At 43.7% G+C, this 15,203-nt stretch overlaps 2 protein-coding genes across 2 annotated transcripts; one reads left to right on the forward strand and one right to left on the reverse strand.

Moving 5' to 3' along the window:
* Positions 1 to 1,109: 1,109 nt before the first annotated feature.
* LOC133905069 (glutamine--fructose-6-phosphate aminotransferase [isomerizing] 1-like) lies at positions 1,110 to 6,551 on the forward strand. The gene is made up of 11 exons (XM_062346774.1): positions 1,110 to 1,589; positions 2,119 to 2,291; positions 2,889 to 3,000; positions 3,360 to 3,499; positions 4,093 to 4,254; positions 4,593 to 4,914; positions 5,040 to 5,290; positions 5,374 to 5,488; positions 5,581 to 5,836; positions 5,919 to 6,087; positions 6,199 to 6,551. Exons 1-11 carry the CDS (start codon positions 1,352 to 1,354, stop codon positions 6,280 to 6,282), a joined length of 2,022 nt encoding a protein of 673 aa, XP_062202758.1. The 5' UTR covers positions 1,110 to 1,351; the 3' UTR covers positions 6,283 to 6,551.
* Positions 6,552 to 10,346: 3,795 nt separating this feature from the next.
* Positions 10,347 to 15,111, reverse strand: LOC133905362 (rhamnogalacturonate lyase B-like). Its single transcript, XM_062347126.1, has 13 exons — positions 14,971 to 15,111; positions 14,585 to 14,706; positions 14,385 to 14,444; positions 13,340 to 13,456; positions 13,060 to 13,179; positions 12,815 to 12,956; positions 12,321 to 12,497; positions 11,818 to 12,180; positions 11,566 to 11,707; positions 11,322 to 11,475; positions 11,102 to 11,218; positions 10,866 to 10,989; positions 10,347 to 10,775 (listed from the first exon to the last, which is right to left on the reverse strand). Exons 1-13 carry the CDS (start codon positions 15,109 to 15,111, stop codon positions 10,503 to 10,505), a joined length of 2,052 nt encoding a protein of 683 aa, XP_062203110.1. The 3' UTR covers positions 10,347 to 10,502.
* Positions 15,112 to 15,203: the final 92 nt, after the last annotated feature.

Raw genomic sequence — 15,203 nt, forward strand, 5'->3', positions numbered from 1 at the left:
AATTGGTTTGAAAAAATATTTAAAGAACAAGATGCTTGGGGAGTTGCAATGAAAATCAAGGATTCCTAATTCTAGTCTGGCCTTATGAAGGTGAAAGAACAGTTCTTGGGCTTGTGATTGTTTCAATTAAATAACGCTACCCAAGTGCGCTTCTCGGAGGATAAATGGTTAGGCACATCCACATTTAGAGAATAATACTCATCTCTTTATTACATAGTGTACAAGAAACATGCTGACTATAGTGGAAGTTTTTAGATCTGACCCTTTGAATGTGTCCTTTCATAGGGTAAAAATGGTTTGAATTGGTATCTAGAGTTGCATTTGTGCAACTTAATGGGCATACTGATTCATTCAAATAGTCCCTACACAAAAAGTGGCATGTTCTCAGGTCAATCTATGTATAGGGCTCTCCTCGTGATGATTTCACTCGAACAACACAGATTTCTATGAAAATAAAAACTCTCATTGAAAATAAAGATTTTTTATCGTTTTTACACAAAGGATTTATTCTAACAAAATATAACTTAGCTAAACATATATGGGATGGTAGTGAACAATGTTGTTTTTTAACAGCAATGAAACTATCCAATACTTATTTTTTTAATGCAAGTTTACTAAGTTTATATGAAGCGCAATGCAGATTGCATTATGTTTAGACCTATTTAACTTTGTAGCACATTTGTTTGGAAGCTGGCTACCGAACATAGACTCACCGTGTAAGCACTTTTACCATGTCAATGCTTCTGACGACTCTTTCTTGCGAGGCATGTTATTATTTTGCGATTGTTCTAAGAATGCTTAAATTCTGAACTCATATGTTATCCTCACAACTGATGATATTTTTCAATATAAACATTTTTACTATGATGTCTACCTAATTTTACCTAAATATAATCAACTATCTAGTTAGCATTAATATAAGCAACCGTGTTAAGGAATCACTTTACCCTCAATCTAAACACTTATATCATACAGTTGAGAAAAAAATCTAATTTTGTTTATAAACACCCCATTATACATGCTGTTAACCGATGCTGTTGTCCCCCATCATCTCCATGGAAAAGATCATCTCAATGTTACGCGTGGAAGCAGTTCAGTTTCGGCAAAAATCCAGGAAGTTTCCCGTGTTCAAACGTGGCCCAAGTCGTATTCGACTAACTGCCCATGAGTCCAGTCCACCTCCACCCCGTCGGCCCCGCTTCTTCTCTTCTTCCTCCACCGTCGTCTTCTCGGACGGGAACCCCGTTCGTTGAGCTAAACTGCTTCTCTTCTCGTACGGTCTGTACAATCACTGCTAGTCCAGTTCCTTGTCCCCTCAAGAACCGAAGCTCTAGAAGGTCCGCCGCCCAGGATGTGCGGGATCTTCGCCTACCTCAACTACAATGTGTCGCGGGAGCGCCGCTACATCCTCGAGGTCCTCTTCAACGGCCTCCGCCGCCTCGAGTACCGTGGCTACGACTCCTCCGGGATCGCACTCGACGCAGACCCCCCCGCTTCTCCGTCTCCTTCAGCGCCCTACGCGGGGGCGCCGCCGCTGGTGTTCCGCCAGGAGGGCAAGATCGAGAACCTCGTGCGATCCGTCTACTCTGGTCAGTCCTTGTCTGTTTTGATTTCCCTCTTGTTCGGATGAATCTTTCATTCCTGTGGGTGCAAAGCCAAGATTTTTTTATTTTTTTATTTTTTGTTTGGGGTCTGTGTTGGCTGCTTCACGAGGTAAAGCTTTGACTTTGACCGGGTTTCAGGTCTCAATTTGGGGAGTTTCGTTATGTCGTGTAGTGATTTTTGATATTTCTGCTGTTTCTCACTTCGCATTATGATTTGGAATCATATACTCCTAAAATTAAGATTTTGTTATCTCGATCTCGGATTTTACATGGTCTTCTCACAAAATATGAATTTTGACTCATTCTTACGAAGCGTAGTTTCTTTCGTTTATGCCATTTGTTAATATCTCATGCAATTCAGCACGTCAAGTCCTTTTTATTTTGGATTTCCTTACGGTTCCACGCTATACAAGTTTCCCTTGCAATTTTCATACTCCCGTTACGTGCAACTCATAAACTATAGGATTAGCACAGAAGCTAAATCTTACTCCAGCTTCTTGTTTGTGATTTTTAGAAGTTGATGAGAAGGATGTGAACCTGGATGCTGCATTCAGTGTTCATGCAGGAATTGCCCACACCAGGTGGGCCACGCATGGTGTGCCTGCTCCAAGGAACAGCCACCCCCAATCTTCTGGTGCGGGTGATGAGTTCTTGGTCGTCCACAATGGCATCATCACGAACTATGAGGTCTGCTTACTTTTTTCATGGTGATATTGTATAATAAAATTCTTGTATATTGTTTGTTCCATAAAATCTTTACAGTTGTGGGTGCACATGGATCATTGAAACCACATGCCTGTGCCAACTTGCGCCCTATGCCAAAGTCTAATGTTTTGAGTCCCTCCACATGGGATGCCTCATTATCTTCCTTTGTATTATTTTAAGAGAGAACCTGCCCTTTAGTTTTAGTTTCGAAGCTCATGCAACTAGTACTAAAAACAGTAGCATTGCAGATTTGCAGTACATTATTTAGTAAGTGGAAAAATTAAGAACTGTTATTTCAGTTTTGGCGGGGTTTCTTTTTGCCACTGTTCATTTTGTTTTTCATAAATTACTTGTAGGGTTGGTAATACTTTTTAAGGAAAGAGTTGGTAATATGTAATGCCAATTTCAAAAGTTAATTATTTGTTTATCACACATCTATGACTCTCAAGTATTGGCCTCTTTGAAACTTGAATGCATGATCATGTGCCACCACCCGATACCATCTTAAACAAATGTTGCACCATGCGATAACACGATAAATTTTATTCTAACTTTTTTTTTTCTGATGTATCTGTTCAGGTTCTGAAAGAGACACTAACTCGGCATGGGTTCATCTTTGAGTCTGATACCGACACCGAAGTCATCCCTAAGCTAGCAAAGTTTGTTTTTGATAAGGCTCATGATGGAGAAGGTATATACCTATCCTTGCAATATTTTCATAGACAAAGCTGAGACAATATACCTTTTATGGACCATTTGTTCTGTAGTTGCTCTTAAGTTATGTTTTTGGAGCAATTGTACTATGGCTCAAAAAATTGCCCCTTAGGACCAGATGATGCAAAAAAGGATGCATGTGTTATGCTATTTGTGCTCAACACTTTTCATTGTAACCTAGATTTTCTTAGGCAACACATACTCAAAACTTGGTAGGAGAGTTCCTTGAGCACCCATGAGTACCTATAACTGCATCACAGAATAAATAGTAACTGACTGAACACATCTGTGTTGTTTCTTGTTAACGCTGCATTTACATTGTTTCAATTTTCTCAGGTGATGTGACATTTAGCCAAGTTGTTATGGAAGTTATGAGGCAGCTTGAAGGAGCCTATGCACTTATCTTTAAAAGTCAACACTATCCCAATGAATTGATTGCGTGCAAACGAGGCAGCACACTAATACTTGGTGTAAATGTAAGCAGATAACATCCTTATTTTCTTTTGGCTATTGGATAGGTTTAATTTGAGAAAAGTGGACTGCTCAACTTTTGTCGCGCAAGATTTATATATTTTATGCTCTGAGCTACTTTAATTTTTTTTGCTGTTGAATAAAAAATTATAGCTGTCTTTTACTTGCCGCCATCTGCTTCAGAAATACACACCAAGGAAAAAAACAATATAGTAAAAAGCATAAAGCATTATAGCAAGATATTAATCTTTTAGCTCTTGCATGTATGCACCCTGTATGTGCCTTCTTTAGATATCTTTTATGAAGAGAAACTTGTAAAATGGTCAGAACTCAAATACTAAATTCGGTGTTGTCTGGCTAGCTGGCATATGCTTTGTTCCACTGCTTGGACATTATGAACTAGGCAGTTGATTGGTTCCAGATTGATCATAACTTATTGAGAATTCTGTTTGGTTATGACTTATGAGTAACCTTTTATGTTATCATTTTTGCAGTGCTACCCCTTCAATTTTTGTTATCGCGAGCATACAGATCCTGTACTTCTTATGTTGAGTTTGAACTTTATATACAAATCATGACTATTGTCTCCGTGTTTCAGGAATTGAGTGGTCAAAACAGCGGGAAACCATTTCATGATGTTAAAGCCTTGACCACAAATGGAAGGCCCAAAGAATTATTCTTCTCCAGTGATTTATGTGCTATTGTAGAGCATACCAAGAACTATTTAGCTATTGAAGACAATGAAATCATTCATATCAAGGTATTCTTCAAGTGTTTGTTCTGTTAATTTACGTCCCTTTCCTGTAATCCTGTTCCCTTTTTCCATTTTTTATACAAAAAATTGGGTCCTTCATTTTAAATTTGTGTAGTTTGGGAACAACATTCTTTTGTAGACCTTGGTATAACCATTTGTTGTTGCCTTCCACCACTATGTCCAAGATACAGAATTCAATACCTTAGCAGTTGGTATTTTTAATCCTTCTTTTCTTTTGTCTAAAAACTGGAGACACTATGTGCGGCAATTCTTTTGTTTCTTCCACAATCCTTCTGCTTTAGACTTCACTTAAGTTCTAAGTTATAAAAGTTTGAGCTTTGCAGGATGGCAGTGTGTCTGTCCTTAAGTTTGACCATGACAAAGAGAAGCCAGCATCTGCGCAGCGAGCATTGTCTGTTCTTGAGATGGAAGTTGAGCAAATAAAGAAAGGAAGTTATGACCACTTCATGCAAAAAGAAATCCATGAACAGCCACATTCATTGACAACAACAATGAGGGGTAGACTGAAGGATGGTGGGGTTCTTTTAGGTGGACTGAAGGAGCATCTCAAAACCATTATGCATAGTAGAAGGGTGGTTTTTATTGGTTGTGGTACAAGTTACAATGCTGCCTTGGCTGCAAGACCTTTTGTGGAAGAACTGACTGGTAAGTCAAATTAATTACTCGAGCCTTATTGTCTTGATGCGGAAAATGTAGACAAAATCAAATCAATTTATTTATCTAGTGGTCTTTTAGCGTAAGTCTTTCTACTTGCTTTATTTGGATGATAGGTATTCCTGTGACTATGGAGGTTGCAAGTGACTTGCTGGACAGACAAGGTCCCATCTACAGAGAAGACACTGCAGTTTTTGTTAGTCAGTCTGGGGAGACAGCAGATACCCTCCTTGCTCTTGATTATGCACTAGAAAACGGAGCACTTTGTGTTGGCATAACAAATACCGTTGGAAGCACACTGTCAAGAAGAACACACTGCGGAGTTCATATCAATGCTGGTTGTGAGATTGGTGTTGCCAGTACCAAGGTTGTTCTATTTACATTTTCATGTTGCAATGTTATTAATATTTTAGCCATTTCATTTTGTAACAACACCTGATAATCTTGCAGGCATATACAAGTCAAATAGTAGCCATGGCGATGATGGCCTTGGCTATTGGATCTGATCAAATATCCACTCAAGCTAGAAGGGATGCTATCATCAGTGGTCTTTCCAGTCTTCCAAGTATGTTGAATTGGATTTAAAATGTATCATATAGTCAAGCAAAATGTTGTTTCTAACTGACGTTTTCAAAATTTGTATATTGTACGATGCAGGCAATGTTAGTGAAGTTCTCAAACTTGATTTTGAAATGAAGCAGCTTGCCTCTTCCTTGATCGATTCAGAGTCGCTTCTTGTGTTTGGAAGAGGTTATAACTATGCCACTGCATTGGAAGGCGCTCTCAAAGTTAAGGAGGTCGCACTGATGCACAGTGAAGGCATGCTTGCTGGTGAGATGAAACATGGACCGCTGGCGTTGGTGGATGAAAATCTTCCCATCATTGTCATTGCAACACGTGATGCATGCTTCAGGTAAGCGCTTTGAGAAGGAACCGGGACAGGTTTTGTTTTCTAATAACAAGGCTCTGCTAAACAAGATTTCCACCTCTTGCAGCAAGCAACAATCGGTAATTCAGCAGCTTCTTTCACGCAAGGGACGCCTGATAGTGATGTGCTCAAAGGGAGATGCATCTGCCGTTTGTCCTAGTGGATCTTGTAGAGTTATTGAAGTTCCAGGGGTCGCAGACTGTCTCCAGCCGGTGATAAACATAATTCCGTTGCAGGTTCGTCCAAGCTTTATTTGGTTATTGTTTTGCCAGATCCTAAAGTAACATTTTACACCTTTGCATATTTTGTACTGTGATTGTATTCACCGTTGTTATGTTTTTGTTCAGTTGCTCGCATACCATCTTACTGTTCTTCGTGGATTCGATGTGGACCAACCAAGGAATCTGGCGAAGAGCGTGACCACACAATAAGTAGAGGAGTTCTAAACCCTAAGCTTGTGGAGAATGAAAAAAGTTGGAAGACCCTCTAAGGGTACACTATTGATTTGGAGAGGCCCACTTTTCGATATGTTGTATCAGAGTTCTATAGAGCGCAAGGTGCCTAGCTGTTGTGTCATACTTATTGGTTAGCCATTTTGCTTATTGTAACCATAGTTTTAGATCAATATAGTTCTTGAGGTGGCTAGCATTAGAATATGTTAAACAGCTGATTGTGAAATTAAATGTATGATACAAACAGTGGCGGATGCAGCATAAATTTTAGGGGAGGAGGGGGGCTGGCCGCCGAGCGCCAAACTCCATGCAGGGGCGAAGCCAGCATCGGAGGGAGGGGGGTGCATGTCTTTTTACTGTTCATCGGATCTACAGTAATTTGCTGTTCATCAGGGCTAATTTTACTAATACTTTTGGATGGAGGGGGGTGCATGTGCACCCATAGTCATGAACGTAGCTCCGCCACTGTCCCCATGGACCCTACCCGCGCCTCCACCCACCGGCCACTGAGTTGCGATTAGGGATCAGGTGTTGAGCACGTGTGAGCGTGTCGCTTGATGGACTGATGGATCGGTCTTGCTGTCTTGGTCAAGACTCAGGAGAAGGGGGTCGATCTAGCCAATTGGCCTTTACCCTTTAGACCATTAGTCAGTGCACTCCGGACTAGTGGACTCCTTCCATCCAGCTTAAAATCGTCCAGCCCATAGCTTCTTCGACGGCCGCTCCGCGCCCGACGGCTGAGCTCCTGGTGCTAGTGCGTCGGCACAGTATGGGGGCTCAAGCCCCCCCTCCATATCCGCCCTTTGATACAAATATTATTTGGTAAAGGAATGTGCGCATCTTTTCATGTGTTTATTTGTTGTGACTTACGAGTGTGTTCTGCCAAATTACCACTTGAGGTTTTTGATGTGGTTGTAATATCTCTAACCGTTCTGACTGTTTATTTGTTGATGTAAAACCTTTTATAATGATGTGTTCTGACTATTTGTTTGTTGATGTAAAACCTTTTATAATGATGTTTCAAATACTTGCGGGAAAATTGATATTTGGACGTGCATGTAACTCCTATTTCTCAAAATAAAACTAGAAAAGATAAATGACATATGCATCGCCGATAGAAAAGGAAAATCTAAAAGAAAAATAAGAAAAACCTCCAAATTTGCAGTGCCCAGAGCAGTGTGTAAAGTCAGAAGTGTGATACGACGAAGCAAAAGTCTCCGCAACCTTTCCACTCGCTCTCGCCTCCTTCCCTTCAAGGCTTCGACTCTAGCCTATACCCATATCACGCATGACTTGTTACATGCAACTGAACCCAAATGGCATGAGAAAGATTTCAAAGCAGGGTGGACCTAACCCCTTACTCTCTAGTCCTCCAGGCTCCATTGGATCTTTTAGCACGTATGACTTTGCATAAAAAATAGTTATGGTTATATTTGGTCAATTTGACTCATGTTAGCACTTATAAATGGTCTCCCTTGATTTAATTCTTGGCTCCGCCACTAAAAATAAGAACTCAAAAATGAAGAGCACTTACATAGACAATCAGATGAATCACTCCCGAACAAAGGAAAAGGAAAGCAAAAACAGAGCAGCAAGCACAGAGAGCAGACAAGTAGAGCTGCTTTTGTGACAGGAGAGAAGAGCAGAGCAGAGTGTAGTCAGAGGGCTCGATTGATCCGTCGACACACATTCCTACATTCTTCATCAACGGTAAGCAAGCGTCTCCCTCCTTGCACTGCCCACCTAGCTAGTTTTCAATGGTGAGCAGACAACGTATGGTCAGCGCATGAGCTACTTAATTTGTGATATTATCGCATATGAGTCTATTAGTACCTGGGATTTTCAGTGTTATGGGTCTGTTCCGGCAACATTATGTTTTTCTCTTCTCGATTTTATTTCCTTGGCTGCTTGTTTGAACTATGTATCATCTCCTACTTAATTAATGCAAATATGTGTTGCTCCCAACGTATTCTTGAAACAAACAAAAGAAGAAAGTTATTTTTAGCATAATTGCATACCGAAGCTAATCAATGAAATGCGAACGATATGTATGTAAAATCAAGGAGCTTCGCTGCGGTGGCCAGCCAAGTGTTGCGGCTAGTGGCCTTCTTGTTCAGCATGGTGGCCTGCGCGGTAGGCATCACTTACCCGCCATAGTCGTCGGCTTCCACGTGCGTCGTCGGCTCAAGTGAGTTCAGCTCTAAGTACTTGGCGTGCTTCGCATCCCTGATCTTGTGCATCGTCATGGCTTACACCTAGTTGCGGAGCCAAGAATTAAATGAAAGGGTGCACTTTGGGTACAAGTAACAAACAGAAGGTTGTCACAGTGGTGCGCCCTGAGGTAGGGGGCGAATGCCCCCCTGCCTCCTGCTAGATTTGCCCCTACTACTTCCTCGTGGTGCGCACTGAGGTAGAGGCTCGACAGGCTAGAGTGCTTCCTCGTGGTGAGGGTCGGCAAGTTTGTTTGCTTGGGGACGACCACAAGTTGGTTTGCCGCGGATATCATGGCAGGTCTTTGTCATCGTGATCATATTCTTAGTGGGTTCATACATCTCCTTCTACTGCTATTAGTTACAACATTTAATCGGGATATTTCTATGCTCCATAGTACGTCTTGTACACAATCTATGGATGGTCACTCTGATCCATGTTTATTCATTTCCTTTACATGAATTGTCCTGTCAGTGAGTAAGTGGGTTTGTGCAGATACATTATATATAGGAATGATTGATACCTGTTATGCATGCATGTTTCAATTCTTTGCATATTGCACTATCTTGCTTTTATCTTATCCAGCTAGCTATATGTGATGATTAACTTGTCATTTAATTCCATGTCCCCCAATTAACAGATAGCTTACTACATCTTACATATATAATCGTATCATGCCATCATTCAGATCATTGCTTATTTGTCATAAGTGTACTGCAAGCTTGCTAGATGGCACTCGTGCAATTCAATTATTGATCACGATCGTAGCCTCCAATCCTTCAAGGCCGCCGTAGACTATGCCCACACCTGGGGTGATGGTGTTCCCGACCAAAGCAGGGGATAGTCACCCTTTACCCCACTGCACATGTTAGGTACTCTCCATAGTTCTCCAGTCTCCATTTGTGTATGGTTGAAGGTCTTGTGATTTGAGGTAGAAGAAATCAAGTGAGAATGGGCAACTCGCCATTAAAATATTATGACAAGTACGCAAGGTGCCTCCCCTAGATTTAATTCTTGGCTCTGCCAAGAGACTAAAGTCCTTGACATCGTAGCACTTAGGGTACGTGATGATGTCATTGGCAGGGTCATCGACTTGGCAGCCACTGATGTTGTTGATGGTCAGGCAGTAGGTGATGAACACGGTGGTGTCGAACCCCTTTGTGGCGTACATGCCGCTACCCATTGGCATTGAGGTGGGTCTATCCCCTGACCATGAGTCCAGCACCCACCCCATCACTTTGCGGAAGCTCTCAATGAAGGGCACATGGAACATGTTGGGGTGAAGTAGTCGATGGGCATGTCGTTGATGGACAGCCACCACACCGCCGACCCAGTCACCCTGTATAGTGCAACTGTGATGAAGTAGAGATCACCACCAACCTTGGAATCATCGTTGAATGTAGTCCCAAGTGCAAACTGGTTGCTAAATGAATCTGCAGTAATGATTCAAGCAATGCAATCTTGGTCGAGGCTAGAGGTTTGGCGCAATTGGATTTGGGTCCTGTCTAGGAGTCGTGTGTGTCAGGTTGGTCGTGTCTTTTTGTTTGTGGTACGCATGTAAATTCTGAAGCCACGGTGTGTGGGGGGTCTTTTGTATCTCTGTTTTTATTCCTTCTTAATGTAATAATACGTAGTTCTTCTGTATATTCGAGAAAAATAAGGAGGAGGACGGATTCGAGGTTGGGAAGGAAAAGAAAAAATCGAGTGCTAGAGGAGGGAGAAACGCTTGAGTGCCATATAGACCGTGTGACGGTGTGAGAAAGAAAAGACGATGCAAACAAGATTCATGAACTTTGAAGAGTAGACATAGTTGACGAGCCCATTTCTGCAAAACTTTCGAAAACTGTAGCCTACTTCGTTCTAGTACAATTTGGCATCTCCTACAGCTATTATAGATGCGACAATCCACCCCTGTTACTGCACTGGCATTCTTCAATTTCCTGCCAGGATTGCTGCCTGTCTGTGTATTGTAAAGCCTACAAAAATCCCTAGCGAATTCGATCGCCTCGCGTCGGGTCTCGCCACGCCCCGGGAGGCCCTTCCAGCCGGACGTAGTCGTACATGACCCCCAAGAACTCGCTCAAGGCTCTCGTCTGGGTGATGCTGATGCTGTTCTCGCCTTCCACCAGCAGGTACCCCCTGATGGGGAAGTCGAAGCTCCACTGCACGCCGTGGATCCCGTGCCGCGCGATCGCGTTGCCGTCGCCGAACTCCGGCGTCGTAAACACTCCGCCTCTCCTCGCACCTCCGTTCACTACAATCTGTATATGTAGGACTGGTTGATAGATAGCTTGTGAAACACTAGTAACAGCTAACAGGTAGTGAAACTGGTTGTAGCCTGAATTGCGTACCTGCAATCTGGACATGTGAGCAGCCGCAAGAGCAATGCGCAGAGTGTAGGTGCCGTCTGCCACGACGCGGTCCAGGTTGAACCGTATCTGCCGTGTCGTTGGCACATTGGCATCGCCAACCTTCCTGCAAACCAAAGATAGATGTAGTTGGTGTTTCGTTTAGATCACATTTGTAAATGTACAACAAACTCAACGAAGAGATGCGCAGTACTGACGGAGTTCTTCAGTATTGTTACCTTGTGACATGCGCAAAGAACCAGTCCCTGGAGTGATTGCTCTGACCAACCGTGAAAACAAGATCGTTTCCAGGGTACAAGTCGGCGTACCTCTCCCATAAACCGTACTGCCTGTACCTGTCAGACCAAACCAAAGCGGCATGTCAGGTAAAAAAAAACGTGTACTGCATCTGCATGTATCTGAATGTAAGCGACATGGATGATCAGGAAAGGAGATCACTTGTCTTTGCTCAGAAAGAGCCCGTTGCGGTACTTGGGGTCGGCGTCAGGGACGAAGAACTCCGCCGCAGTCCTGTCCGGGACTCCGATCTCCCACAGCGTCGGGCCTGATCTCGGGGGCTCGAACACAAGATCGCCGAGGTCGATAGCACCACCTGCTCAGATTGATCCAGAAGAACAGTGGTCAGACACACAGTAGCTAGCTCTGAGTGCACGAGCACTGACAGTATTTTTTTTTTACCAACCTGGCGTTACGGTCACAGAAGAAGTGTGCATGTAATCTCCGAGGAACCCGGGAACCCATGCGTAGAGATTGTACACCCCTGCCCGGACATTGCCGATGGTGAATCTGCCGCAGGGCGTGGCCCTTGTCCAGAACTGATAGTTCTGCAGCACAGCAGTGAACATCAGAGCATCAGGAAATCAGGATGTCTGACTGATGACAATGGCGCGTCAGTAAGTCGAGAACCACTTCGATCAACTTGCAATCACAGTACCTTGCACTCGGTCGCCCAGGATCCAGGCTGCCCGGGCGCGGCGAGCCCGATGTACGCCATCCCGGCAGGGGCAGGCGTGTCGTCGTTGCTGCTCATGCACCTGTCTCTGACCGTGAGCCTGCCGGTGACGGAGCCTCTGTCGCTTGCCTTTGCGAACTCCCGTGATTCGGGGAAGCTGTACGGCCATTTGCTGACCTCGGCTTGCGCCTGCGCTTTGGCGTCCTCCCAGAGAGCCCGGAGGTGGCCTCGCTTCGGGCTCGAGTTGAGGTAGATGAACACCGGCCCCAGCACCTTCTTCCAGTACTCGCCGTCGCTAATGTTCAGAACTATGTCCTTCCCGATGTAATGCGTCCCAAGAAACATCTGACAGTGTGATACAGAGGCAAGCATCAGAACTCATGCTGCAGATTCAGATGGGAGTGTTGCAATCTTGCAATGGCATGTTTTGGGTTTGGTGTGGGATTAATGTTGCAATCTTGCAATGGAATGGAAGAAGCTCTTACGGTGAGGGAGGTGGGGCCAACGTGGGAGGTGAGCTCCCGCTTCATCGGGCCGCCGCTCTTGAACTCGTTGCTGGGCGTGATGACCCAGAACCCCATGCGATTCGGATGGTTGCAGCTGATCCACCCATGGACAGCGTTGTCCTTGTTGTCCAGCGAGTACTCATACTTGTCATCCACCTGAAGAAATATACACCTAGTTGCAGGTTCATACTTCCAAGGATTTAAATTTCGTTTTACATTTTTTCATTCACTAGCGAAAAGACCGAAATTCGCTAAATTTCGGTTATTTTTCGTCATTGCTCGGTGGGTCTCACGTGTCAATGAAAGAAAATTCCGAAATTAGATATTTTGTTCCTCTCTGAAATTCACGAAATTTTAATCCCTGTAGGCTTCTATATATGTTTTCATTGAGAGTTTTTTTTCTTTTGCTTTAGTTCTTGACCATTTTTTCATGCAAAAACTCTACTTCTTTCATGCATTCCTAGCTAATTTACCTCCCCTTTGAACTGTGGCTCCTTGGGGTCAACGAGCAGAACAGCCTCCTTGTAGGCCAATGGAACACCACGAGGTAAGTCTCTGTCTGCCATGCTGGGCATGTACCTCTGTATGTCGTCTGAAACCGCCATGTAGTTGAACCTAACATACACACATTTGTTGCAGGCAAAAGCTCAGCTTGGTCACCCGCAGCTGCACAGAGATGATCAGTATCTCCACGACGTACGAAAAGGGTACTACTCACTTGTCCGTGCTGAGTTTGAAGACGAGCCGAGCCTCTGCAATGTTCAGAGCAGGCCAATCCTTGGAGTGCTCCAAGATGGCGTAGCAGTAGAACCCAGAGCTGCCTTTCAGCATCACAAGCCTGAAACAGGAGGGTATTTTTTTTTCAGTGATAGTTTGTTTATTTGGTACTATTTCACTGGAAGAAAAGAAAAGAAAAGAAAATTTCCTACTAGCCTTACTAGGCTTGTTGCTTGTGCAATCTGAATAATAAATAATACAACGAATAACTGATGTAATACCTCTTGTCGATGTCTAGCCGAACGCTGTTTGGAAGTGATGGATTATATGTGCTCCTGAAAGAAAGCTCCACTTGTTCTTCACTTGATGATACTACTTTGAACTCTGTACTATCCAACCTGTACAAATGCAGTTGGTTATGTCCAAAATAATCAGTGCGCAGGCACCAATACTTTCTTCAGCTGTACAAGCCTGTATGACTACAGCGCAAGGCGTCTTTTTTTTTCTCGGAAATTATGTTTGAAAAATATTCCTTCTTGGATATCATCTGAACCAATCAACCAAAATATACAGATTGTCTGTTTGTTGAGCAATAACTTCTGACGGTGTTTAACACTAGCACTGGAAATCTTTCAAGACGAAACTGTAAAAGCACTTTACAGATTGCATGAGGTACATTGGTTAGTCCTTTTTGCACTTTAGGAAGCATCTTTTCGGTGCACATTCATACGGTACTTGGCTGATTTGCTGTCTGCAGATGCAAAAACTCACCATGCCTAGAGAAACTTAATCTTCTCCGTCTCATCTAAAAAAAAAATCTTCTCTGGCTGGCCGCTGGCGGCGCTTCCATGAACCCAATCAATGAACATAAAACTTATTGCTAGCTAGGAGTAGGTATGTTCTCTCCAGCCAAGAGCTTTTAGATTACAGCAAAATTAGTTATTGAGTTGCAACTTCAACCACACTAATTAAAACGGCAACAACTTCTTTCTACTGGTGACTTCCAGGATCTATAACTACGAGCTACCGTCGTTGTACTTTCATATAGGTACTAAGATTCATGCATGAGTAACAGCACCCGTATAAATCGAGAGCACACGCAAAGAGACTCAGCGATCGAGATCGATCCTGACGCATCGTCTAGTGGACACGGTTAGAATAAAATTTTAAAAACCAGTCCAGGCAAAGGGATAGCAACTAACAGAGCACGCAACGCCCTCTTGAATTATCTAGAGTTACAGACATGTCAGTGATGAACGCAAACACACACACATACCAAGGAGGTGAAGCAAAAGATAATCAGGTTGTTAACTAGTTAGCACTCACATATCGATCATCCCTCTTGGGTGATCGGACCCTGGATAGTTCCAAACCACATCCCAGTACCTGCAAGAGGAGAGAATTTATACTATAAGCTTGTCGCCGTTTTCGATCTCCAATATCATACTAACAGATAACCATCAGAAGTAGAGCATGCATGCATGCAAGTGAAAGAAGATGTACATATGCAGTTACTACGTACGGACCCTCCCGAGTTGCCGTCGCCGGTGTAGTACAGCAGGTTGCGCTCGCCGTTGTAGCGGACGCCGGTGATGTGGCCCTGCGGCCTGGACAGCGTCACCTGCACCACGCCATTGTCGACAAGCACCTGCAACCAGCATGCAGAAGTCGATGGAACAAGTGATGAGATCGAATTAACAATAACTGATGACAACACTAGCTATATATCGATTTAGACGCATAATCATTTAGCACTACTAATTAACCAAAACTATGAATTCAGACCCATCAATAAATAAATAATTTAGTACTACTAAGGAAAGAAAAGAAACCCCTGTGTATATGTGGAAAATATTAAATAATACGCTAATAACTAGCTAGGGGTACAGGTAGTATGAACAAGAACACACACCTGGCGAGGGTCGTCGACGTGTAACGTAACACCCTGGGCTGCGGCGGCGGCGGCGGCGAGGTGCAGTAGGGACGACGCTCCGACGGCGATGAGCAGGGTGACGGCCAGCAGTGACCTTGCACCAGCAGCCGCGGCGCCCATCGACGATGGATCGATGGATCGCGCGTACGTCTCTCTCTCTCTCTCTCTCTCTCTCTCGATCTCGAGGCTGGCCGGCCGGCCGGCAAGCAACG

This window comes from Phragmites australis, chromosome 22 (assembly GCF_958298935.1).
Source record: "Phragmites australis chromosome 22, lpPhrAust1.1, whole genome shotgun sequence".
NCBI lineage: Eukaryota > Viridiplantae > Streptophyta > Magnoliopsida > Poales > Poaceae > Phragmites > Phragmites australis.